The 24,303-nt window shown below is 40.6% G+C and overlaps 1 protein-coding gene across 13 annotated transcripts in view; it reads left to right on the top strand.

The window, feature by feature from the left end:
- Nucleotides 1–24,303, top strand: part of AMBRA1 (autophagy and beclin 1 regulator 1) — a 171,862-nt gene that overhangs the window by 18,740 nt on the left and 128,819 nt on the right. For 7 of the 13 annotated variants that reach the window (XR_012001887.1, XM_026004093.2, XM_026004089.2 and 4 more), the window contains exons 2-7: nt 10,070–10,323; nt 10,688–10,746; nt 11,256–11,439; nt 12,203–12,375; nt 13,311–13,377; nt 13,945–15,398. Coding sequence is in view for 12 of the 13 variants with exons in the window: in XM_026004093.2 (XP_025859878.1) it covers nt 10,189–10,323; nt 10,688–10,746; nt 11,256–11,439; nt 12,203–12,375; nt 13,311–13,377; nt 13,945–15,398 (2,072 nt within the window). In the remaining variant the exon portion in view is untranslated. The remainder of the gene's footprint in view (nt 1–10,069; nt 10,324–10,687; nt 10,747–11,255; nt 11,440–12,202; nt 12,376–13,310; nt 13,378–13,944; nt 15,399–24,303) is intronic. The other 6 variants (XM_026004096.2, XM_026004095.2, XM_072760304.1 and 3 more) reach the window with 1 other exon arrangement.

The raw sequence follows: 24,303 nt of genomic DNA, 5'->3' as shown, positions 1-24,303 counted from the left end.
TTAAGGGTAGCCTTCCTGATTTCTTAATGCTTTTGATAGCTTGGGACTCAAAATCGGGCTTCACTTTCTTCTGGGTAGTGCTTTCCTCTTTGCCCTTTGTTGCATTTCCAGGGCTTCTCGTATTCTCAGCATGCATCTTCCCCAGAATAGTTTGCAGATAAAACTTCATTTCTTTTTTGGTTATCTTTCTGAGGTAAATGGCAATATAGAAGATTGTCAGTCTCAGATTTGGGACTTATAACTTTCTATCTCCAGTTTTGATCATACTTTGTGTTTGAGTTAAAACTCTGCTGTGTTTCAGACATTAGGTTACATGGTTGTGAGCTACTTTAGGAAGCCCTAATAAGCAAACTCTGTAGCAGAAAAGCCAATGTTCTTTCCTCTCTTTATTGTAGTAACAGTAATTAGAGTTTATTTAGTTTTGTTTCTTCAGAGTGTTTTGTAAAGCTGTTAGCCTATTTGTGAAATATACCCTGTGGAGGTGTGCCTTATTTTGAGTTATATGAAAAATATTGGGGGTGATGGTGGATATAAGAACAAAAAAGAGGTCATCTTGTTTGCTTATCTCTTGATAAATTGCAGCTGACTACCTTTGTACCAGGTACTTGCTTCATTATTACCTCTTAGCCTGACTCTCTAGGTGGAGACAATTGTATTTTTGAGTATTTGTAGTTCTGAACATAAATGTTGTGCATATCTGCAGTAGGAATGCGGGTTCTGTCTAATTATTAGCATTTTGTTTCTGGGCTTTTGGCTTATAAAGGGTCTGTATAATTTTGGTTGTATTGATTTTGATTCTTTCAAATTATTTGCTTCTACCTGACACCTGCTTGTCAGGTGATTAATTAAAGGTACTCTGGTTCTGCTTCATGGCCCCTGTGATTTCCTTTGCACTCTCAGAACTGTGGGTGCCGGACTTCTTTGTGTGAACTCCCATTTATTGTCTACTGTCCTTATTGTTGGTTCTTAACTTGGCTTTTACTTTCAAAAGTAGTAACTCTGACTTGAATTTTTTGTAACCCATTTCTTCTAATATACTCTAAGGACATTATTCCTTTAAGGTATGAAAAAGATCTTATTACTTTCAGTTTGTACATGGAGACAAATGAAATTTAGCACCAGTGTGATTTGTAAAAGATTATGTAACAACTCAGTGGTAAAAATCAGTCACTGGAGCTTCTTCTTCATCTTATCTTTACCCATTAAATCACATCACTTTTATATCTGGCACTTTCAAGCCTGAAAGATCTAACTAATATCTCATATTCCCTTCCCTGCTCTCAGAATATTCACTGCTTCTGTACTTTACTCTAAATATGCTGTCTTGGGACGCCTGGGTGGCTCAGCGGTTGAGCGTCTGCCTTCGGCTCAGGGCGTGATCCCGGGTCCGGGGATCGCGTCCTGCATCAGGCTCCCTGTGAGGAGCCTGCTTCTCCCTGTGAGGAGCCTGCTTCTCCCTCTGCCTGTGTCTCTGCCTCTCTCTGTGTCTCTCATGAATAAATAAATAAAATCTTTAAAAATAAATAAATAAATAAATATGCTGTCTTTCAAATATGAAGCTGCTGCGTGGAACTGACACTCATCCCTTCAGCCACATTCTGTGGTCAAAACAAGTCACAAACAAGGTCAGCCCATACTCATGGAGTGAGAAGTATGTAACATGCTATCTTTTGATAGGTGGGGCAATATGGGAGTAGGGTAGGAAGGAATTGATGGCAACTGTCTTCAGAGAGAATCTAGCACAGGATGGTAAACTACGTTAGTGATGGAACCTCTTGGAATTAACTCTGGCAGTGCAGGGAGGTCACTAACGCTTGTGCCTGTCACATGGATGAGAGGTGGTTGGCATGAGACTACATGTAAGAGTCCCCTTCTTTTCTGAGATGTGTTTATGTTGTAGTTCATGTTTGACAAAAAGAGTATTCACGGGCTTGACAGAGTAGGGCACAATCACATCTTCTGTTGATTAAATGTTTCAAGATCTATGTTCTCTCCTGGCAGCCAGACAGAAGTCAGTGTATGGTGGCATCTATTTCCTATTGAGAAGTAATTTTTCTTATTTCCATGGAGTTGGTAGTTTTGTAGGGTAAATACATAACTGAATTTTGTGATATTGTCTCATATGGTACTTTATCAAATTCAGAGTTATTTCTGGTCAAAGGGTTTAGAGTCCTTTTTTCTTTCAAAAACTATTTTTTCTTAACGTCATTCATTAATTTCTTCTCCTTTGAAGAAATGAACGTTACAAAAATAAAGCAAGCAGATATCCAATTGATAGTGTAAGGCAGTGAAACATTTATTTAGGGCCTAATACATGTGAGGCTAGTAAGTGACATAGAAGAGAGACTGGATAGGAAGTGGTATCTCAGGCACTATGGAATTTTCTGTAGTAATTAAGTATCCAGATTCTGGAGCCAGACTGCCTGGGTTTGAATCCTGAATGCACCACTGACTGTGTGACTTGTTCCCTGAGGACCTCATGAACCCTGGATGGAGCAGCTACAAGGATTGTAAATTTACTTTACGTAAAATGCTAAGAACAGTGCCTACGATATGAAAAGCACTATGAAAGTGTTAGGGCTTATTATTTTAACCATTACCTTGTGGTTTTATTTTATTTTTTAAAAGATATTAATACTCAGATCTTTTATATGAAATGGTTTGGAGGCTGCTGCAGTGGTCAATTTCATTTTGCCTAGAAGAATTTGTGTTTAACTTGTTTGCAGGACTTGATGGCCTAATTTTTTTTAAATTTTTCTTACTGCTATTTTAATTTTAATTCTTCGTTACAGAATGAAATTAGTATAAGCACTGGAATTCTAGAATAGTGAGTACTTTTCATTTGGTAAATCTTTTAATACTTACAGTAACCCTATCATATGGATACCATTAGTGATCACACTTTATAGATGAGGAAACTGAAGTGTAGGGAGGTTAGGTAACTCTTCCAAGAAACCAAGAAACCTCCTTTTACCAAGAAAATGACAGAGCTGGGATTCATTTGGCCAGTCTGAATACAGGGCCCATATACCACTATACTATGCTGTCTCTTATCTAGAAATTATGGTTTGTTTGGTTTTTTTAATTTTTTTTTTAATTTTATTTTATTTATTTATGATAGGCACACAGTGAGAGAGAGAGAGAGAGAGAGAGAGAGGCAGAGACATAGGCAGAGGGAGAAGCAGGCTCCATGCACTGGGAGCCTGACGTGGGATTCGATCCCGGGTCTCCAGGATCATGCCCTGGGCCAAAGGCAGGAGCTAAACCGCTGCACCACCCAGGGATCCCCTAGAAATTATGGTTTTAAAAAAATTTCTCTATCTAGATTTTTTCTTCCTTTAATTTTTAAGTATTATTTATTTGTTCATAAAAGACACAGAGAGAAAGGCAGAGAGAGAAGCAGGCTCCCTGAGGGAAGCCTGATATGGGACTTGATCCCAGGACCCCAGGATCACAACCTGAGCCAAAGGCAGATGCTCAACCACCGAGCCATGCAGGTGCTCCTCTATCTAGATTCAATGACAGTTATCACTTTGGCGTATTCTAGGATATCTTTTATAAGTCCATACATGGTACGTACACAATTCAGGTAATAGTTGATATTTTCCTACTTCCGAGAGTGTTTGCCTTCAGAATGTTACCTGTGTCTACAGCTGTTATAGATTTGTGATGCTTTGTCCCAAGTTTCTTGCTCACCTCTAAACTCTTGTGTAGGAGTTAGGCAAGAGCTGTATGTATACAGGCAGGTCTGTGGCTCGCTGGGTTCCTCACATTTTGGACTTAGATCCTATATCGTGTCGTTTGAAGTATCCTAAAATGCCTTGTTAAAAGTTCTATTAATGGGGATCCCTGGGTGGCGCAGCGGTTTGGCGCCTGCCTTTGGCCCAGGGCGCGATCCTGGAGACCCGGGATCGAATCCCACGTCAGGCTCCTGGTGCATGGAGCCTGCTTCTCCCTCTGCCTCTCTCTCTCTCTCTCTCTCTCTCGATCTGTGACTATCATAAATAAAAAAAAAAAAAAAAAAGAAAAAGAAAAAAAAAAGTTCTATTAATGTAAACAAAGCTGCCAATTGTAGAAAACTGTGTATTACCACCCACAGGAGTTTCTAAAGAGTCCTGGGCTACTTTTAGGCCTCTAATTAAAGGCTTGACATTCTGTCACTAATTTTCCAGTTGTTGGGAGAGCTTTACTTATGCAAGTAATCTTAGATTTAGTATTTAAAGAACTTTTTTCTTTTCTTTTAAAGAGTTAACCATGGGATGAATCCTATGTTATGGAGTAGGTGTTGATTTTACATAGCTGACCTGACTCTTAGGAGCCCTTTATGGTTAGTGCAGTGGAGAGAGATGTAATTACTCAAAGAAATGAGGTGATTGGACTTCATTTTAACAGTTCCTTCCAGATCTAATAGTTTTCTGATTCACACTCCTGGAATGCTATTGGAAGGGAGGATTTGGAGTCTGAATTATTAGCCAGGTTGTAGGTACAGTTCTGAGTTGTTGGTCCTTTTTTTTACTTCACCTTACTTATGGAGAGGTAGCTCAGGTCTTATTTAATTATTATTATTATTATTATAATTAGGGAGAGAAAGAGGTGGAGAGGGGCAGAGGGACAGGGAGAGAGAGAGAGAAAATCTTAAGCAGGCTCTACAGCCAGCGCAGAGCCGGATGCAGGGCTTGATCTCACAACCCATGAGATCATGATCTGAGCCAAAATCAAGAGTCAGATGCTTAACTGACTGAGCCATCCAGGCACCCTCATTTAACTATTTTTGCTACGGAGATATACTTTATTTTCCTGAATACTTTTTACTTTGATGTCTGGTAATAGTCTTTGAAATGTTTCTTAGAAAAATATGCTACTTTTGGGAATTGTAGCATCTTGTGTCTCTGGGGTTTTAATTAGCTGTATTATTTGATGAGGGAGACCATAGGAAATCCCAAAGAGAATTCAGTAGTAATGACAACATAACAGCAATGATGTTGACACTCTACTACTCTTTTCCTCTTGGAACTTCACAGCAACTGATAAGCAGATATTGCCATTCCTGTTTTAAGAAGAAGGAAATTAAGCCTCAAAGAGGTTAAGCAACTTGCCTGAAGTCCTCTGGGGAGGAGGTGGAGTAAAGTTGAATTGCTGGGGGAACCTGTAAATCTAACTTTTAGTTCCCACTTGGTTGTGGCATGCTCTCTAGGTGATTTTTATTAGTAGTTGTTAAATACAATTATGTCCTAGAATTAAGACAGTCTTTAAAGGTGATTTATCTTCACATTTTTTAAAAGATTATTTATTTGATACAGAGAGAGCACAAACAGGGGGAATGGGAGAGGGAGAAGTATCCTCCCAATGGAACAGGGGGCCTGATGGGGGACTTGATCCCAGGACTCAGGGATCAGGACCTGAGCCGAAGGCAGACACTTAGCCAACTGAGCAACCCAGGCACCCCTATCTTCTCATCTTTTGAGAGTGATCAGTCATGTTATGAGGGGGGTGGTGTTGAAAGGGGCATTTGTGTACACATCGCAGTTGTGTCCTTTGGGTTGGTTCTCCTTGCATAAGGCTTTTGGTGACCGAGAATTGATTCTGGGGACTGTGTAATGGCTTCACAGAGACTATTCTTGGCACCCTTTGTCTCAGTCTGCTTTAAGGGACAGATTGGGAAACTTGTTTCTTCCTCCTTTTTAAAAAGAGGAATGAAAAACACACTTGACTGGCACTTCCTCCTCAGCAACGGGCCTGTCTGACTTCAGTCTGATTTAGCTCCTTTTGTTCCTTATACAGAACAAAGTAAAATCTCTTCACAGGTAGCTGTGAGGAGTGTAAGGCCCTTATCCTTTTAAAGAAACAGAACAAATATTTTTCGTCAGACAAAAGAGAGACTGTGCGATTGTTCTAGGCCCTCTGACTTCTTGGCATCACTCCAGTTTTTTCTTGTTTGAACTTTTAATGTGTTTAGGTCCTTGGGAATTGATAGACAAGCTCTTTGGTAAGCCTGAGCTAGAGGTTTTCAGTTTTTCTTGATAACTGGTGCTTGTAGCAGCTCGTTCCTCTTCCAGTTCCTTTAAGAACTTTAGGTTGTATCACAGTTTTCTGAATTCTATGGTGTTTGTGACCTATATATTCTTCCTCTTGAGTTACAACAGGTCAGGTCAGACTTTTTTTTGATACAAATTGGACTGCTGCTATTTTCACCACATGTTGTAAGATTATAAATGGTTTAAATGTATTTCTGTGAAAGTACTTTGTTACATTCTTAAGACAAGTGACCCTCAAAATTCATTTCTTCTGGACATCTCTGTATTAGATAAAAGAATGATAGGCTCAAAAAAATTAGACTTAATAAAGGGTTAAGGTGAACTAACGGGAACTGTATTTTTGGCACCTTCCTGGTTAGTAATTATTCAGCTGTGTGGCAGTGTCACTTCCAGACTTTCAGTGCTAAACCGTGAGTTGTCAGGGTCACCAAGTAGATTATTTCCTTTCAGTTATTTCATCCTTAGTTTATTCAGGAGGTTGGCCTGCAGCATGTTGACATTTTCAGTGTGGATATATTTATATCGTGCACTAACGAGTGATGAGAGCTGTACCGTGAGGATACTGGCTAGAGTTTGTTTCTGTGTCATTCCTTAGGGAACTTTGTTGTATGTGTCTAGGAACTTGGAGTTGCATCTTTCTGTAAAATCTTCCTGGCTTTCTACATTTTAATATGCCAGGGAGAAAACTCCTTTCAGCAGAGGCTATAAATATTTTTCCTTCTGTCTGTATTTGGATACATCTAGTTGTGTACTTTTCAGATTGCAGCCATTTGTGAAATGTAAAGAGCCCATTGTTGTTTCACTTTTTACAATAAGCATTTACTACTTGCTAAGTTTAAAAAGTGAAAAGGTGAAAAGAACACTGCCTTTTCTAATTATTAAAGACAACCATTGTTAGTATTTATATTCCTTTTGTATCATTATTTTCCAAGATTTTTTTTTTTTTTTACAAAATTGGGATCATAATGTATATGTGATTTTGTGTTCTGCTTTTTTCACTCAACAGGTATTTTTTCATTAAATATTTTTAAAATAAGTTTTGAGTAGGTAATACATTCCAAAATAAAAATTACACAAAACGAAAACATTTGAGAAGTCTTGCTTCCATCTTTGTCTCCCTTCATCTTGTCCTTTCCATAATGAGTGACCATTTAATTTTGTCTCTTACTCAAAGGTAGCATCACTGGGATGCTCAGCAGTTGAGCGTCTGCCTTTGGCTCAGGGCATGATCCTGGGGTCCTGGGATTGAGTTCCCCATCAGGCTCCCCAGAGGGAGCCTGCTTCTCCCTCTGCCTGTGTTTCTGTCTCTCATGAATAAATAAATAAGTAAATAAATAAAATCTTTTAAAAAACTCCACAAAGGTAGCATTACTATACATACTGTTCTGTGCCTTGCTTTTCTCCTCTCTTCACAATGTTTTATCCTGGAGATCTCTTGTTACCAGTACCCATAGAATCTGGCTTACCATAGATTAGTCATCTAGTCTCCTTTTTACATGGACACTTGAGTGTCCTTAGTTTTTGCTATTATAAACAATAAGACGGAAGTAGTAATTAAAGGGGGAAAAAAGCATTTACTCTGCTTCAGTTATTAAGGGAAAGTTCTTTCCAAAGGAATGCCAGCTAATAAATGTAGAAGTAATGATGGAGTTGGAAAATGAACATTTTTTTCAGCCTCTAAATAATTCATGAAGGAATCATCAGTGATTGCTAAACTATTAAGCAAAAAGTTGAGAAGGAGCAGGATATTCACTTGATGCAAAATATTAGCCACAGATTGCTCATTGTAAAGGGAGGAATATATCTTTATAAAGTTTGGCAATTACAAACTCAACCAAGTAGTCATATTTTGCTGAATGATCACATAATTTACCAAGTCCTGCTAACTGGGACAGCCTGAGAATATATGCCACCTGCTGTGCTGCATCGTGAAGTACATAGATAGCATCACCTGTGAGGCATTCTTGCCAAAACACTCAGCCTAAATCCAATCAGTGTTTTAGACCAAATCTTCTGTTTATAGGAAATGTAAGGGATAGAGAGGTAAGCTAAATGGCACTGTGAAGCAACAGTCAGACAAAACTAGGGTATAAGACATTCTCCAAGTCACCTGTCCTGGGCTTTAAAAAAGCTTGTGTTGGGGTGCCTGTGTAGTTCAGTCGGTTTAGCATCTGACTCTTGATTTCCACTCATATCACGATCCCAGAGTCATGAGATCAAGCCTTGAGTGTTGGGCTCCTTGCCGAGGGTAGATTCTCTCTCTGCCTCTCCCCACCTCTAAAAAAAAAAAGCTTGTGTAGCTTGTGTTGTAAATAAGAAACAAAAGTTGGAGGCCATTCTAGGGTAAAAGAGACTAAAGAGACATGACCTCCAAATTCATTGCTTGAGTTTTGGTTGGATTCTGGGTTTTTTTAAAGCCAATTATTAAGGACAGTTTTTAGACAGTTGGGGGACATTTGAATGAGGGCTTGAGCATTAGATGGTAATCAGTGTACTTAATGGTATTGTGGTTATGAAGTTAAATGTCTTTATACCTAGTAGATGCACAGTGAGGTATATAGGGAGGGGTAAAGCATCTTGAAGCCTGATGAAATGGTTCAGAAAAAAATAACTCATTGTGTGTTCATAGAGATAGATAAAGCAAATGTGATAAAATATTAACAAATATTGAGTCTAAATGGTGAATAGTCTCTTTATTGTACTGTTTTTTTCAATTTTCTGCACATTTGAAACTTTTTCACAACAGTTGAATTAACAGTGCTATAGTGAATAACATTCTATATGTATTTTTCTGAGATGCCATTTCATTGGGTTTCATATTCCATTGTATAGAGGAGCCACAATTCTTTGTTACATATGTGTATATTTTGCTGCAAGTTGATGTTTTAGTTGAATTTTTCTTTATCTTGTGATAGTTTTAGGCTCTATGGCTTGTGGTAGATGAGAAGAGGGAACTGAGTTTTTTTTTTTTTCTTCTCTTTCATCCTCTGTCTCTGCTACTCTGGAACCTTAGTGGAGAAGAGAAAAAGAACGTGAGAAAGATACCCCAAAGTTCTCCTTATGCACATGATTTAGATAGAGTTGAAGCTACTGCGTAAGAACCAGACCCCATGGGACACCTGAGTGGCTCAGTGGTTGAGCATCTGCCTTTGGCTCAGGGCATGATCCCTGGGTCCTGGAATTGAGTCTTGCATTGGGCTTCCTGCAGGGAGCCTGCTTCTCTCGCTGCCTATGTCACTGCCCCCTCTCTGTGTCTTTCATAAATAAATAAAAAAATTAAAAAAAAAAAAAAAGAAAAAACAAACAGATTTCAGGGTGCCTGGGTAGCTCAGTTGGTTAAACATCCAACTCTTGGTTTTGGCTTGGGTCATGATTTCAGGGTAGTGAGATTGAGCCCTGTGTTGGGCTCTGTGCTAGGCATGGAGGCTGCTTAAGATTTTCTGTCTCCTTCTCCCTCTTCTACATTCCCTCTGCCCCTCTCCCCCTCTGAAAAACAAAAACAAAAACAAAAAGCCCCCCAAAAACAAAAAACAGAACTCAAGTAGCCTTTTAAAATCGGTTGCCTGTGTTTTTGGCTTGGAGGCTGCCCAAGTGATAAGGGGGGGGGGCTGGTGGCTAGGGAGGCAGTGTGGCACAGAAGGGAGGGCATGTGCTGTGTTTTGTTTTGTTTTTGGCAGGTTTTTAGACTTTTTTATTAGTAACAAAAGTTCTTCCTACCTGATAAAATAATAAGAGTAACTGCTTTAGAGAATGATCTATTCTTTAGCTATGAGGCTGAGCTACTGAGGATAGGAGAGGAATTTAAGGATGAAATATTTTTGTTACATATGTTAACTAACTAGAATTTAAATAAAAACTTAAAAAAAAGGATGAAATATTTTTGGAAGAAAAGTTCTGGGAGAAGGGTCTTTCCTGAGAGAGTGTCATTAAATATGAAAAACATACTTTTCTCTTTGAGCTAGAATTGTATTTGCAGTGGGAAGCTTTTCTGATTGTAGAATAGATGTTCTTTGACTTTAATGTCCATCCTTTAGATTTCCATGAAGACAACTTACAAGGACCTGAATGGCCTCATTTTAGCTGCTTCAGCTTGTGGAGCTATTGCTTGCTCCTTCTCTTCCTGTGCCTGGTGTGACAGTGGCTACTGAGCACTATGAAGGTTGTTCCAGAGAAGAATGCTGTCCGGATACTATGGGGGCGAGAACGGGGCACTCGGGCCTTTGGAGCTCAGCGGCTTCTTCAGGAGCTAGTGGAAGATAAAACTCGGTGGATGAAATGGGAAGGCAAGGTAGGAAAAACGGATATTTTTGACATAGGATTTGGAGGGGTGACAGTAGAATGGGGTTTTAGAATGGGCTAATGGAGTTGGGATATGATTTATTTTGTGCAAGAGAATTGATGTATCTAACTTAATGGAGTCTTAAAAATAAATTTGGAAGAATTTATGGGCTAGAAATATCTTTTCCCTTTAGAGCTAGACATTTTTCTTTAAGGTAATTTGGATTTCTCTCTCTCAACTTGAGTCTTGATCATTGTCTCCAGTTTCTCAGCTTATACCGAATACTAGTCTATAGTGGCTTGTGTGCTTTTGAGATAGAGTAAGCCATAGTTTATAAATAATGTATTTTGACTTTTTTTGGTTTGTTTTTCAGAGAGTAGAACTGCCAGATAGTCCACGCTCTACCTTTTTACTGGCCTTCAGCCCAGACAGGTACCTAGTACTTATCTGTAACTTAATCTAAGACTTGGCAATAGCATTGCTTTCTATATCTTTGGCCTAGCTTGGTAACATCCCTAAGGGCTCTTTGAAGCTTTGCATGAACAGAGCTTTTCCAGTGTATCAGAAGGTGAAAGAAAGTAGATGAACAGTACTAACTATAGAAATAATGGGGATAAGCAAAGGAAACAGTGGACCTTGAGAATCAAACTTGGGAAGTTTCTCAATTACAGCCCTTTGCCTGTGTGATAATAGGCCACTGATGGCATGATAATTTTTCCAGCTAGAAAAAAATAGTCTCTGAAGGAGATGTGTGTTATTTGGGGACAGTGTGGAGAAGCCAAAGCTTTTAAAGATATAATATTTCTATTTTTTTATAATGCCTAAGGTGTAGCTTTTCCGCACTGGGGTGGGGAATACTCCAAAGCTGATTATCCAGAACTGATAAAATTTGTTACCCTCCTACACACTTTACATTCACTTCCCACCCTTTGATTCCCTAGGACTCTATTGGCCTCCACCCACGTGAACCATAATATCTATATTACGGAAGTGAAGACTGGTAAATGTGTTCATTCTCTGATTGGACACCGCCGTACTCCGTGGTGTGTCACTTTTCATCCCACCATCTCAGGCCTTATTGCTTCTGGCTGCCTAGATGGGGAGGTCAGGATTTGGGATTTGCATGTAAGTATTTCCATTTCTTTGATACTCTAAATGCAGAGAGTTGTTTACCATTGAGTTCTTAACTGGAGGAGAGACTAGCCAGGTTCTCAGAACTACATCTGAGTTAAGTGGTAGTTACCCACTTAAATAATGGAAAGTCTAGTCTATATTCCTCCATTCTATTTAGCTGTTCTTCCTTCTGCCCATTGTGACATAGTTCTGGAAGTTCTTAAAATATGTTCAGGATAGATGCATTTTGTTTTAGAGCAAGAATGTACTGTATTCTGATCATGATTGACAAAGCAATATGCTTCTTGTCCTGGAGACTTGCTAGTGGGTTGTTGTGTACCATGTCATGCACCAAGCTTGCATTTTCACAGGCTTCAGAAATAGGAACTATGTGGATGCTCATTGCTTTGGATTGTAGATGACTTGGAGAACTGATAGACAGTAATAATTTTCTGATAAATTGGTGACACTGCCAGATCACTGAATTCTTACATTTTATAGAGGACATATTTATTTATTTTTTAAAAAGATTTTATTTATTTATTCATGAGAAACAGAGAGAGAGGAAGAGATACAGGCAGAAGGAGAAGCAGGCTCCCTGCAGGAGCCCGATGTGGGACTCGATCCCCAGACCCGAGATCACGCCCTGAGCCAAAGGCAGATGCTCAACCACTGAGCCACCCAGGCACCCCTAAATGATCCTTTCTTAAAATTGACATCCCCAGTCTGCTGCCAGTTTGTAACCTGAGAATAATTAGGATTGGTTCATTTATAGGGTGGCAGTGAAAGCTGGTTCACAGACAGCAACAATGCCATTGCTTCTCTGGCTTTCCACCCTACGGCTCAGCTCCTGCTGATTGCCACTGCCAATGAGATCCACTTCTGGGATTGGAGTCGGCGGGAGCCCTTTGCTGTGGTGAAGACAGCTAGCGAGATGGAACGGGTCCGGTGAGTGCTCTCTGTCCACCAGCGATGTCTGGCAGAGAACATTGGCAGAGAACATTTGCACTTGCTGTCACCTCAGGAAGCAGTTTGTTATACTTACTCAGAGCAAGTGGTTATCTTTTCAGCTCCTTCTACTTTCTAAACTGCTGGCCAATCAGCAGTTCTTTTTAGCTGTTCCTGATTGGTCTTATCTTCTGGCCTCTGTAGGCCAGAGTTGTTAGAATGTCTTTTAGGTTCAAAGCTGTCTAGGTTTGGGGTAGCCCTTTTTTGGGGGGGGGGTGGAAACCTGAAAGGTGTTCTGGTAGAGGTTAACTTGGTGGGTAGTTGCTAAGCCCAGTTATTTGTATTTATCAAACCGAAAAATGGAGATGTAAGTATATGTCAGATCTGCTAATTGATATTTGGCCCTCAAGATCAAAACACACACTACCTGAATAAAGTTAATGCATTAGTTTTCTTTGCTTCTCTTGGTATTGCAGTTGGATATAAGAAAATTTTCTAGTCTCAGCTAGGTCACTTGATGCTAAAACTGTTCATTGTCACCAGAACTCCTGCTTCTTGCCATTGTAACTGCTTTGTGAGGGAAAAACTAACCCTGTGGCAGGGTATGGGAGTGTGCTATGCTTTACTTTTATGATAGGCTCTTAGATATTAGCAAGAGTGTGTTTAATGTAGCTGTTTCTTGGGATGGGAGCTTAGATGCTTTTTGAAATTATTTTTGTGATACATATTCCCTTATTCTCGCAAGTGCGAGGAGGTAACAGGAAGTATTGAGCCCTGTTATTGTAATCTCTTCAAAAATTTTGAAAGTTTCTAGCATGAAGTAAATACCTGGGTAATCCCACAGTTATCAGTAATGATTGCTATACATTTGAAAACAGGCTTCCTTTTCACCATTAACATCTGTGTGTGTCTGTCTTTCTCTTCTGTGTTTTCAGTCTGGTGAGATTTGATCCTCTTGGACACTACTTACTCACAGCCATTGTTAACCCTTCCAATCAGCAGGTAAGTTAGTCAGCAGTTCCAGCTCCATCTAAACTGGGAATTGTTTTCTAAACTAGTGCTCTGGTTTCGACTATATTGGACTTGTAATTTGTACTGCCCAAGTATTTCTTTTCCAGTTGAGATTCAAAACTAGCTTTCATACTGCATATTCCATGTGCTAGCTAGCCATAATCTTGATGGGGAGTCAATTCTGAAGCCTGCCAAGTGATCACCTTATTAGAAGTAACTAGGCTGTGTTGGATAGCTTGTCATTTCTGTGCCACTGGATGGTTGACATTTTGCTTCCTTCACTGCCTCCATGTCATAGAGATATGTTTTATAAAGAATTGGTTTGCCCCTGTACTCATTCAGAAATGTCACTGATTGGAATGAATAATTTAATTCCATATGATGTTCCAGAATCTGAAATCAGTTAGTTAATCCTCAGTGCTTCAGGATAGAGTTGTTGTCAATCCATAAAGGTTGGTTTCCTTGGATGGTTATTAGTAGTTATTTTTCCTTAATTGACCTGGAGGTTCTACCTAACTGCCTTGCTCTACCCCTGCCCCACCTGGCTCCACATTGCAGGGTGATGATGAACCAGAGATCCCCATCGACGGAACAGAGTTATCCCACTACCGTCAGCGTGCTCTGCTGCAATCACAGCCAGTTCGCCGGACGCCTCTCCTCCACAATTTCCTGCACATGCTGTCCTCCCGCTCCTCTGGCATCCAGGTGGGAGAGCAAAGCACAGTGCAAGATTCTGCTACCCCCTCACCCCCACCGCCTCCCCCTCAGCCCTCCACGGAGCGCCCCAGGACTTCCGCTTACATCAGGCTCCGACAGCGGGTCAGTTACCCCACAGCTGAGTGCTGCCAGCACCTTGGGATCCTGTGCCTTTGCAGCCGCTGCTCTGGCACTCGAGTTCCTTCCCTCTTGCCACACCAGGACAGTGTCCCCCCTGCTTCTGCCAGGGCTACTACCCCTTCCTTTTCTTTTGTACAGACCGAGCCCTTCCATCCCCCGGAGCAGGCCTCGTCAACGCAGCAGGACCAGGGCCTCCTGAACCGGCCGTCTGCCTTCAGTACAGTCCAGAGCAGCACTGCCGGCAACACGCTCCGCAACCTCAGTCTGGGTCCCACCCGTCGCTCTTTGGGAGGCCCTCTGTCCAGCCACCCTTCTAGGTATCACCGAGAAATAGCTCCTGGGCTGACAGGGTCTGAGTGGACCCGGACAGTGCTCAGTCTGAACTCCCGCTCTGAGGCAGAATCCATGCCTCCGCCCAGGACCAGTGCCTCTTCGGTGAGTTTGCTGTCTGTGCTGAGACAGCAGGAAGGTGGCTCTCAAGCGTCTGTGTACACTTCAGCCACAGAAGGGAGGGGTTTTCCAACTTCAGGGTTGGCAGCTGAGTCAGATGGAGGAAGTGGCTCCAGCCAAAACAACTCAGGCAGCATTCGCCATGAGCTTCAGTGTGACCTGAGACGCTTCTTTCTGGAGTATGATCGGCTTCAGGAGCTAGACCATAGCCTGAGCGGAGAAGCCCCCCAGACCCAACAGGCCCAGGAAATGCTCAATAACAACATTGAGTCTGAGAGGCCAGGCCCCTCCCACCAGCCCACCCCACACAGTAGTGAGAACAACTCCAACCTGTCCCGTGGCCACCTGAACCGCTGTCGTGCTTGCCACAATCTCCTGACCTTCAACAACGACACCCTGCGCTGGGAAAGAACCACACCTAACTACTCCTCTAGCGAGGCCAGCTCCTCTTGGCAGGTCCCCAGCACCTTCGAGGGCATGCCGTCAAGTGGCAGCCAGTTGCCACCCCTTGAGCGGACTGAGGGCCAAACACCCAGCTCCAGCAGGCTGGAGTTGAGCAGCTCTGCTAGTCCGCAGGAGGAGAGGACTGTGGGGGTGGCCTTCAACCAGGAGACAGGCCACTGGGAAAGAATTTACACCCAATCTAGCAGATCTGGAACTGTATCACAGGAGGCCTTACATCAGGATATGCCTGAGGAGAGCTCTGAGGAAGATTCGCTCAGGAGGTAAGCAGGTGCTTTCTTATCTTCTCCTACATCCCTTACTTTTCTCCTAACGTCTCTTCCTTCAGTCCTGTAGATGTTGTGACTGGATCTGGAGTGTCTGGGACCCATGGCATCTGGTTCTGGTCTCCCTGATGTCCATTGCATCTTCTTGGAAAATCTTGCTCTGGTGGCAGAGATAGGATGGGTCCTAACGGTATAAGTCAGTTGGTTCTGCTAGCTTCTTTTCTGGCTAACCGTCATGAGACCTTTAGCCTTGAAAGAGAATGTAGATCAGGTTAGAGATGCAAGAGGAGGTAGAGCCATTGACTTGTTCTGCCCTACTTTGTGAACTTCTTAGAGGACTGTATGTGCAGCACTAGTTAATTGTGAAAAAAAAATTTCCCAGAGTGCTTACGAATAAGTAGTAAAAGAGAACTCTGCTTGGTACAGATGAACATTATTAGTTCTTTTTCAGTCGTGCCTCTTTGGACAACTGTTCACCTGTTAAACCCTATCTTTTGAAACGTTGCAACTTGACATAGGGAAAAGAAAATTATATATACATCTTATACATGTCAAGGAAAGTCCATTTTTTAGAGATACTTTTTGGATAGCAAATTAGTTGCTTAGTTAAGATTCTTTGAGGAGATCTTCCAGATGGACATTCACCTCAAGGTGGGGAAGAAGAATAATTGTTCTTTATAGAGGGAAGGCCTCTCCATACTCAGATCAGCATCCCAGGCAACTCTTCCATGGAAGAAACAGAGTGGGTGTAGTTGACCGCCCACCGCATGTTCCATGTATGGCTATGTGCGCATCTATCTTGATTTATTAGGGACTTCTTTCTGTAATTCTGTAAAGGTCACATTTAGCGTAATCAGCAACTCCCAGAATATGCCTGTTGGATCCAAACAGCATATTGCTCTGCATTACATCCTCTGTTGAAGCAACTGAAATTTCTGACATAAGCTTCTAACAAGGGTGGGAATATGGATTGTGCACATAATGTACTTGTTATTTTGAGAGAATGCTTTATAGAGAATTACCCAGTTAATAAGTTTTTGTTGAATGGTTACAATTTTTCCAGCACTGTGCTAGGCACTGTAGGGAATTCAAAAGAAGTATAATACCTGGTCTTTACCCACTGGGAGTGTTATTATAGAGGCAAGACTTATTTACATGCAATTACATAAAAAACATAGATGACCCAAATGCTTCATTGTGTGGTACTGTGATTAAATGCAGTCTCATTTCAGAGAGGGAAGCGCCATCAAAGAAGGCCGTGCAAAATCGTCTTGAAAAATGGGTAGGATTTTGGAAAAGGAAAGACCTTTTTATTTTAGGGGACCAGCACATTCTAAGACAGGAAAGAACATGTTGAATGCAAGATAGTGGGTGGTTACTAGGGGCAGTTGCTAAGGGGAAGATAGGACACTTGGTTGGATATGAGAGAGAGAATAATAGAGGTTGTTACTATGTGCATATAATTGAGACCAGTTCTGGATTAACATCTACCAAATTCCTGGCTTTGGAATATTTTGCCTTACATAGTGGCCCATATTAAGAACCTGAGACTGTCACTCTTCTTTGTCAAGAGAGGTGGGAAGGTAGCAAGCACATTGCGTGACATAGAGTAGGCATGCAAAGAGTTTATGAAAAGTAGCTGTAAAAGAACTGTCTTCAGTTACTGTTCTAAAAGCCTCCCAGTACTTGTTTCCATAGTACCAGCGGGCTTCTGGTCAGCCTTTGTCCATTCTATTGTATTGTAGCAGTACCTCTCCTGGTGGTGGTGTCCTGAGAAATACCTGAGTGGTTTAAAATAAACTCTGTTTGATAATAACTAAGGATATCAATTACTAAGGGCCCACTATGTGTTAGGTACTGTGTCTTTATATTTTTAATTTCCACCATAATTCTGTGCAAGGCAGGTATTAAATGTCTCATCTTACAGTTGAGGAAAGTAAGGCTCAGAGGATTCAAGTTTCTTGTTAATGATCCGTAAGTAGGTTCCTGAGTGGGGATTTGAGTTCTGGTGTGTGTCACTGAAGATTTTTCTAAGCTGCCCACCATGGTATTGATACCTCATAGAAAGGTTCATCATTTTTATTTATTTTTATTGTCTTTTAACTTTTTATTATCATAATCGTCAAACATAAAAATAAGAGAAAAGTATAATAAGTGAATTTTCACATATCTATCACCTGACTTTAAAAATTATTAGCACTTAGCCAGCTTTCATTCATCTATATCCCCTGTTCACTCCCCCAACCCAGACATCATGTAATTTCATCTGAAGATACTGTAATGTTTCTCTAGAGCAATGCCATCCAGTAAAACCTTCTACAGTGATAAAAGTGTTCTGTATCTGTGCTGTCCGGTGTGGTAGGCACTAGCCACACGTGGCTATTAAGCATTTGAAATGTGGCTAGTGTGAACTGAGAAACTACACATAAATTTTTAAATTTTAATTAAAAGTAAAAATCCACATATGACTAAGATATTAATCATTTCTTAATGAAGTAGACCATGAAAACCCAGAAACTGTGGTTTAAATAAAAAAAGCTTAAACATTTAAAAGTGTAGGCTGTAGGGATCCCTGGGTGGCGCAACGGTTTGGCGCCTGCCTTTGGCCCAGGGCGCGATCCTGGAGACCCGGGATCGAATCCCACATCGGGCTCCCGGTGCATGGAGCCTGCTTCTCCCTCTGCCTATGTCTCTGCCCTCTCTCTCTCTCTCTCTCTGTGACTATCATAAATAAATAAAAATTTAAAAAAAAAAAAATAAAAAATAAAAAATAAAAGTGTAGGCTGTAGTAGATGAAATCCCTTGCCGTCTTGGTATAAACAATTGTGCGTATGTATTTTTTTCTTTTAAAAATACAAATAATGCATGGTTTCATTGTAAAATACAGTATTTACATGATTTGTGGAATCACTTAAGATGAACTACGATGAGATATACTGTAAGGGCTGACAGCCTGCTCAAAATTGAGGAACAGTGTAAAATATTCCCAATGCACAACCTTTACAGAAGGGCCATCACTTCCTCTTAATTTGAGTGGCTGTATTCTAGTGTAAATTACTAATCCATACACTGGTGCTAATCAGCATCTTCTACCATCTTCAAAAGGGACCTGATGTTCTCTAGCTGATAAGCCAGCCCTTCTTTGGATTTCCCCAGCAGGTGTCACTGTTGGGCTGCTGCTGCCGCTAGACTGGCCAGAAGGAAAAGGTGTCCTTATTAGGTGCCTAGTCTACTAGAAGGGAGGTTTATTCTTTGGCCTTGAAGTAGGTGATAGACTAAAGAGGCATATTTTGATCTTTGCTGCCGCTGGTTTAATTAATAGTGTTTGCAAATTAGTGAGAATATTGAGCACAAATGTGTATTTCATTATAACTCTATGTTGTTTGACCTGTGATCCCCAGTTCACATTTGTCTCCTTTTGCCTGTGGGCAGAAGAGGGCAAGATTCCTGTGTAGTCTTGACTCCAGCTTACAAGTTATAACTTGGGTGGCAGACCCTTTCCTTACCACCAGAAACTTCTTTTTAGGTCTTGATAGCCCAGGATCTAGCAGAAGATTAAGGTATTGTGGCTCCCTGCAGCTTGCAACAGGAGTCCTTGTGGCTTTGAAAGGCTGATATTAGGAAAAGAGAAAATAAAATTTAAAAAAAAGGAAAAGAGAAAATTATTTAAACGGTGTCTTAAAACTGGAGAAAACAAAACAAAACAAAACAAAACTGGAGAAAACCTAGAGTGTATTTAAGTCCCTTTTTTTTTTTTTTTTACTGAGAAAACTTAGATACACAGGGCGGAAATGACTGTTTAAGATGTACTTATAGGGTAGCCCTGGTGGCGCAGCGGTTTAGCTCCGCCTGCAACCCGGGGTGTGATCCAGGAGACCTGGGATCGAGTCCCACGTCGGGCTTCCTGCTTCTCCCTCTGCCTGTGTCTCTGCCTCTCTCTCGCTCTCTCTGAATGAATGAATAAATAAATCTTAAAAAAAAAATAAGATGTACTTATAGCAACAGTGGGTTTCAAACCCACTAGATCCTAGGAAGGGCACTCTTTCCTCTTTTTCATTGAAATTAGTGCTTTCACGCATTGAGTTTTTTCCATCAGAACCTCTATTGCTCCTGTAGATCATTCCCTGGGTGCGAGGAGGGGGAGGGCGGGGATGGGGGGGTGGAGAGCAGAGGTGGGATGAGGGTGCTGGCTCTTCAGTCAGTTCTCTTTGTAAGAAATTGGAGGTCTGATAAATCATTTGTAAATATTGTTTCTTGAGAGAAGTGTAACCAATACAATGTTTTTAAGGATACAGGAGAAACACTGTTTTAGTTATTTGCCCATAGAACTGCACTATTTGGGAGTGATCCCAGTTAGGGAAGTTCACTGTAAAAATTCCAACAAATGGAAGATCAAAATCTGGGCCAAATCTTCCTCAGCTAAATTCTGTCTGCATTCCTTCTCCAGAAAGGTGACAAGGCCTTTCTTCTGAAGTATTTAATAAGATTGAATGTGTTCTGAGAACTGATATCTTGATCTGTACTTTTCCCTTATGATAAAAGAAGATTGGGGAAATTTGGCCCAGAACATTAAAGGTTAGAGTTGGAAGCCCTCATATGATTTCTCGGTTTTTTTAGACGTTTGTGAGCGAATTGCTTTGGAGTTTGGAGCAGTCTGAAGCCTCTTGAGGCTTTGTGGTCCAACAAACTTGTTTGATGCCTTAGCTCTAGTCACATGGGCATTTTCCGGGGAGCTCTTGCAGGGCTAATCATAGGTCCACAAGAGGGAGAAGGTAACCTAGAAATTAGGAAAGCACAAGTCTTTGCAGCTTGATCATAATACAGAGAGGGGTCCATCTTTAGTAGCTTTGCTGCACTCTTTTGGATGGGTGTATACTTGATTTATTATTCAAAATCTAACACAGCTGTCACCTTTTCCTTTGAGAAAACCTCCCTGAATGTCCCAAATAATCACTTTCTCTTTGTTGTTTGTACTAGATGTAGATACTTAACTTGCAATATTGTACACATGACAGAAAAGTATTTGTTTCCCTTTCTATCAGTGAGGCCCCTTGAGGCAGCGATTATGTCTGTATTCCTGCTGTCCCTAAAATACTACCTGACACATCATAGGTGCTCAACAAATATTAGTTGAATTCAACAAATGGAATTGAAATTATATCCTCTATGATTCATTATGCAGTATAAATTCTTTTTGGCTTAGTAAAAAAAGAAAAAACACATTACTGTATTACATCCTTTAGCCTTTAGAGAGTTGTTGCCTTAATAATTTCTTGTTGAATAAATGAAGTAGCATTACCTAGAATTGTACACAGAAGACACCTTTTTTATTTTGATGTAGTCCAAAACTTTATTTTTGGTTTTGTTTCTCTTGCTCAGGGGACCTGTCTAGAAAAAAGTTGCTCCAGCCAGTGTCAGAGAAATTACTGTCTTGCTTTCTTCTAGGATTTTTATGGTTTTAGGTCTCATATTGAAGTCTTTTTTTTTTTTTAAGATTTTATTTATTTCTTCATGAGAGACATAGAGAGGCAGGGGGAGAAGCAGGCTTTTCACCAGGAGCCCTATGCAGGACTCAACTCATGACCACGCCCTGAGCCAGCGGCAGATGTTCAACCACTGAACCACCCAGATGTCCCTTACATTTAAGTCTTTAATTCATTTTGAATTTATTTTTGTGTATGGTGTAAGAAAGTCCAGTTTCTTTTTTTTTTTTTTTTTTGAGATTTTATTTATTAATGAGACACACACACACACACACACACACACACACACACACAGAGGCAGAGACACAGGCAGAGGGAGAAGCAGGCTGTATGCAGGGAGCCCGACGTGGCACTCATCCTGGGTCCTCAGGATCATGCCATGGACTGAAGGCGGTGCTAAACCGCTGAGCCACCTGGGCTGCCCAGAAAGTCCAGTTTCATTCATTTGCATGTAGTTTTCCAGTTTTCCTAATACCATTTGTTGAAAAGACTGTCTTTCCCATTGGATATTTTTTCCTACTTTGTCAAAGATTAATTAACCACATAATTGTGGGTTTATTTCTGGATTTTCTATTATGTTCTATTGATCTATGTGTCTGGTTTTGTGCCACTACCATACTGTTTTGATCACTATAGCTTTGTAAGATAACTTGATGTCTGGAATTGTGATGCCTCCAGGTTGCTTTTCTTTTTTAAGATTGTTTTGGCTATATGAGATCTTTCGTGGTTCCATACAGATTTTAGGATTGTTTCTCCTAGTTCTGTGAAAAATGCTGTTGGTATTTTGATAGGGATTGAGTTAAATATGTAGAGTGCTTTGAGTTAGTATAGACATTTTAACAATATTTGTCTTTCTAATCCATGAGCATGGAATGTCTTTCCATTTCTTTGTGTTATCCTCAGTTTCTTTCATCAGTGTTTTATAGGTTTCAGAGGACAGACAAGTCTTTCACCTCTTTGGTTAGGTTTATTCCTAGGTATCTTATTATTTATGATGTGATTATAAGTCGGATTGTTTTCTTAATTTCTCTTTCTACTGCTTCATTACTGGTGTATAGAAATGCAACAGATTTCTACACATTGATTTTGTATCCTGCGACTTGTTTATTAGTTCTAGCAGTTTTTTTGTGGAATCTTGAGTTTTCTATATATAGTGTCATATCATTCACAAATAGTGACAGTTTAACTTTTTCTTTACCAATTTGGATTCCTTTTATTTCTTTTTGTTATCTGATTGCTGTGGCTAGGACTTCCAGTACCATGTTGAATGAAAGTGGTGAGAATGGACATCCCTATCTTGTTCCTGACCTTAGGGGATGAGTTCTTAGTTTTTCTCCATTGAGGATGATGTTCGCTATTGGTTTTTCATATGGCCTTTATTATGTTGAGGTATGTTCCCTCTAAACTTATACTTTGTTGAGGGTTTTTATCGTGAATGATCTTGTACTTTGTCATATGCTCTTTCTGCGTCTGGTGAAATGATCATATGATTCCTTTCTCATTTGATGTGTTGTACCACTTTGGTTGGTTGATTGGAAAATATTGAACCACCCTTGCAACCCAGGAACAAATCCCACTTGATTGTAGTGAATCTTTTTTTTTTTTTTTTTTAAGATTTTGTTTATTTATTCATGAGAGGCAGAGAGAGAGAGAGAGAGAGGCAGAGACACAGGTAGAGGGAGAAGCAGGCTCCCTGTGAGGAGCCTGATGTGGGCTTGATCCCAGGATCACAACCTGAACTAAAGGCAGATGCTCAACCACTGAGCCACCCAGGCGCTCAGTGAATCATTTTTTTAAAATAAGTTTATTTTTTATTGGTGTTCAATTTGCCAACATACAGAATAACACCCAGTGCTCATCCCATCAAGTGCCCCCCTCAGTGCCCGTCACCCCCACCCCCCGCTGAATCATTTTTTTAAATGTATTATTGGATCCAGTTTGCAAGTATTTGTGGAAGATTTTTGCATCGATATTCATCAGAGATATTGGCCGTACAGCTGCTTCTTGATACTATTTTGTTGGTCTGTGGCTTGGCCTCTCATTGTTATCAATACCTCTGCCAGTCAGTGTTGTTGTTTCTCCTTAAAGACTCTGCTGTCTCAGGGTGCCTGACTGAGCTCAGTTGGCAGAGCATGTGACTTTTGATCTCAGGATCTTGAATTCAAGTCCTGCATTGGCTATAGAGATTACTTTTAAAAAAACTTAAAAGCCACAGGAAAAACTCTTCGCAGTCTCAATGATGAAATAGTTGGTCTTGATAGAGTCCAAATTAGATGCAGGTAAGCCAAATTAAATGTGAAGGTTCTGTTTCCCATTGGTCCTTTGTTTCTGTGGAAGGCTTTCACTGAATCTGCTTAGAGTAGGATGTTCTGAATTTGAGAAAACAGGTGCTCTAATTTTTTTCGTTTTGGTATCTGAGCATTACTAAAATTATCACATTTTTTTAGTTTTGAGATACTATGTTCTTTTTTGTGGGGGGCCAGAATTCTTATAATTAAGATAGAGTTTGCTTTACCTCTAATTATGCCCCTAAAAGGTTGGTGGAATTGTTGTCTTTGGTATTCAAGTTACAATAAATCCTTCCTAACTTTTGAGTTCTTCTTACTCAGAAGTTTTGGCATTTGAGGACAAATAGGGAAGAATTCTCAACCAAGAGAAATTAATTTGTGATATGACCAAATCATGACTTGTTCTGGGAATAGAGAGAAGCAGGTATTGAGGAATCAAAAAGAAGACGAAACTGATGGTGGAATAAGAAGGTTAGTATTTAGGAAGATGTAGGGGAAGCTGGGGGAAGGTAAAACCAGGCCTTAGAGGTGGGACTGAGTCCCATAGTCACCTGGGACTATGGCAAGGGCTGTCACAGGTGAGTGAGGCTCTTATTATAACTCTGGGCATTGGGCTAGTGAAATAATTACTCTGATTGATTCATTCATTTATACATTTAGTTAACAAATGTTTACTAAGCACCTACTGTGTACCGGCTGTTATTTAAGCACCTACAGTAAATCTCTCATTCTAATGAGAGGAAGACGACAAACAAATAGGTATAATATTTAGCCAGTATGCCAAGTGGTGGTAAGTTCTATGGAGAAGAATATTTTAAAATGTAGGAGGTACTGGGGTGGAAGTTTGCAGTGTTAAATAGGGGATCAAAGGAAGTCTGGGAAGGTGACATTGGAGCAGAGACCTCAAGGAAGTAAGGGAGTAAACTCTAAACATTGGGGGCAAGGGCATTCTAGAAGAGAGAAGGGCAAATGCAAAATCCCTGAGACCCTTGGCTGGAGCACAGCAAAGGGTAGAGTGATAGAAGATGAAGGTAGAGAGGTGATGGGGAGTGGATTATGCAGGGCCTTCTAAACCATTTAAAGGATTTTACCTCTTAGAGTGGTTTGGAAAGCCATCGGAAGCAGAGTAGC

This window comes from Vulpes vulpes, chromosome 5, assembly GCF_048418805.1.
Source record: "Vulpes vulpes isolate BD-2025 chromosome 5, VulVul3, whole genome shotgun sequence".
NCBI lineage: Eukaryota > Metazoa > Chordata > Mammalia > Carnivora > Canidae > Vulpes > Vulpes vulpes.
The sequence above is the reverse complement of the archived record's forward strand: the minus strand, read 5'-3'. Positions and strand labels throughout refer to the sequence as shown.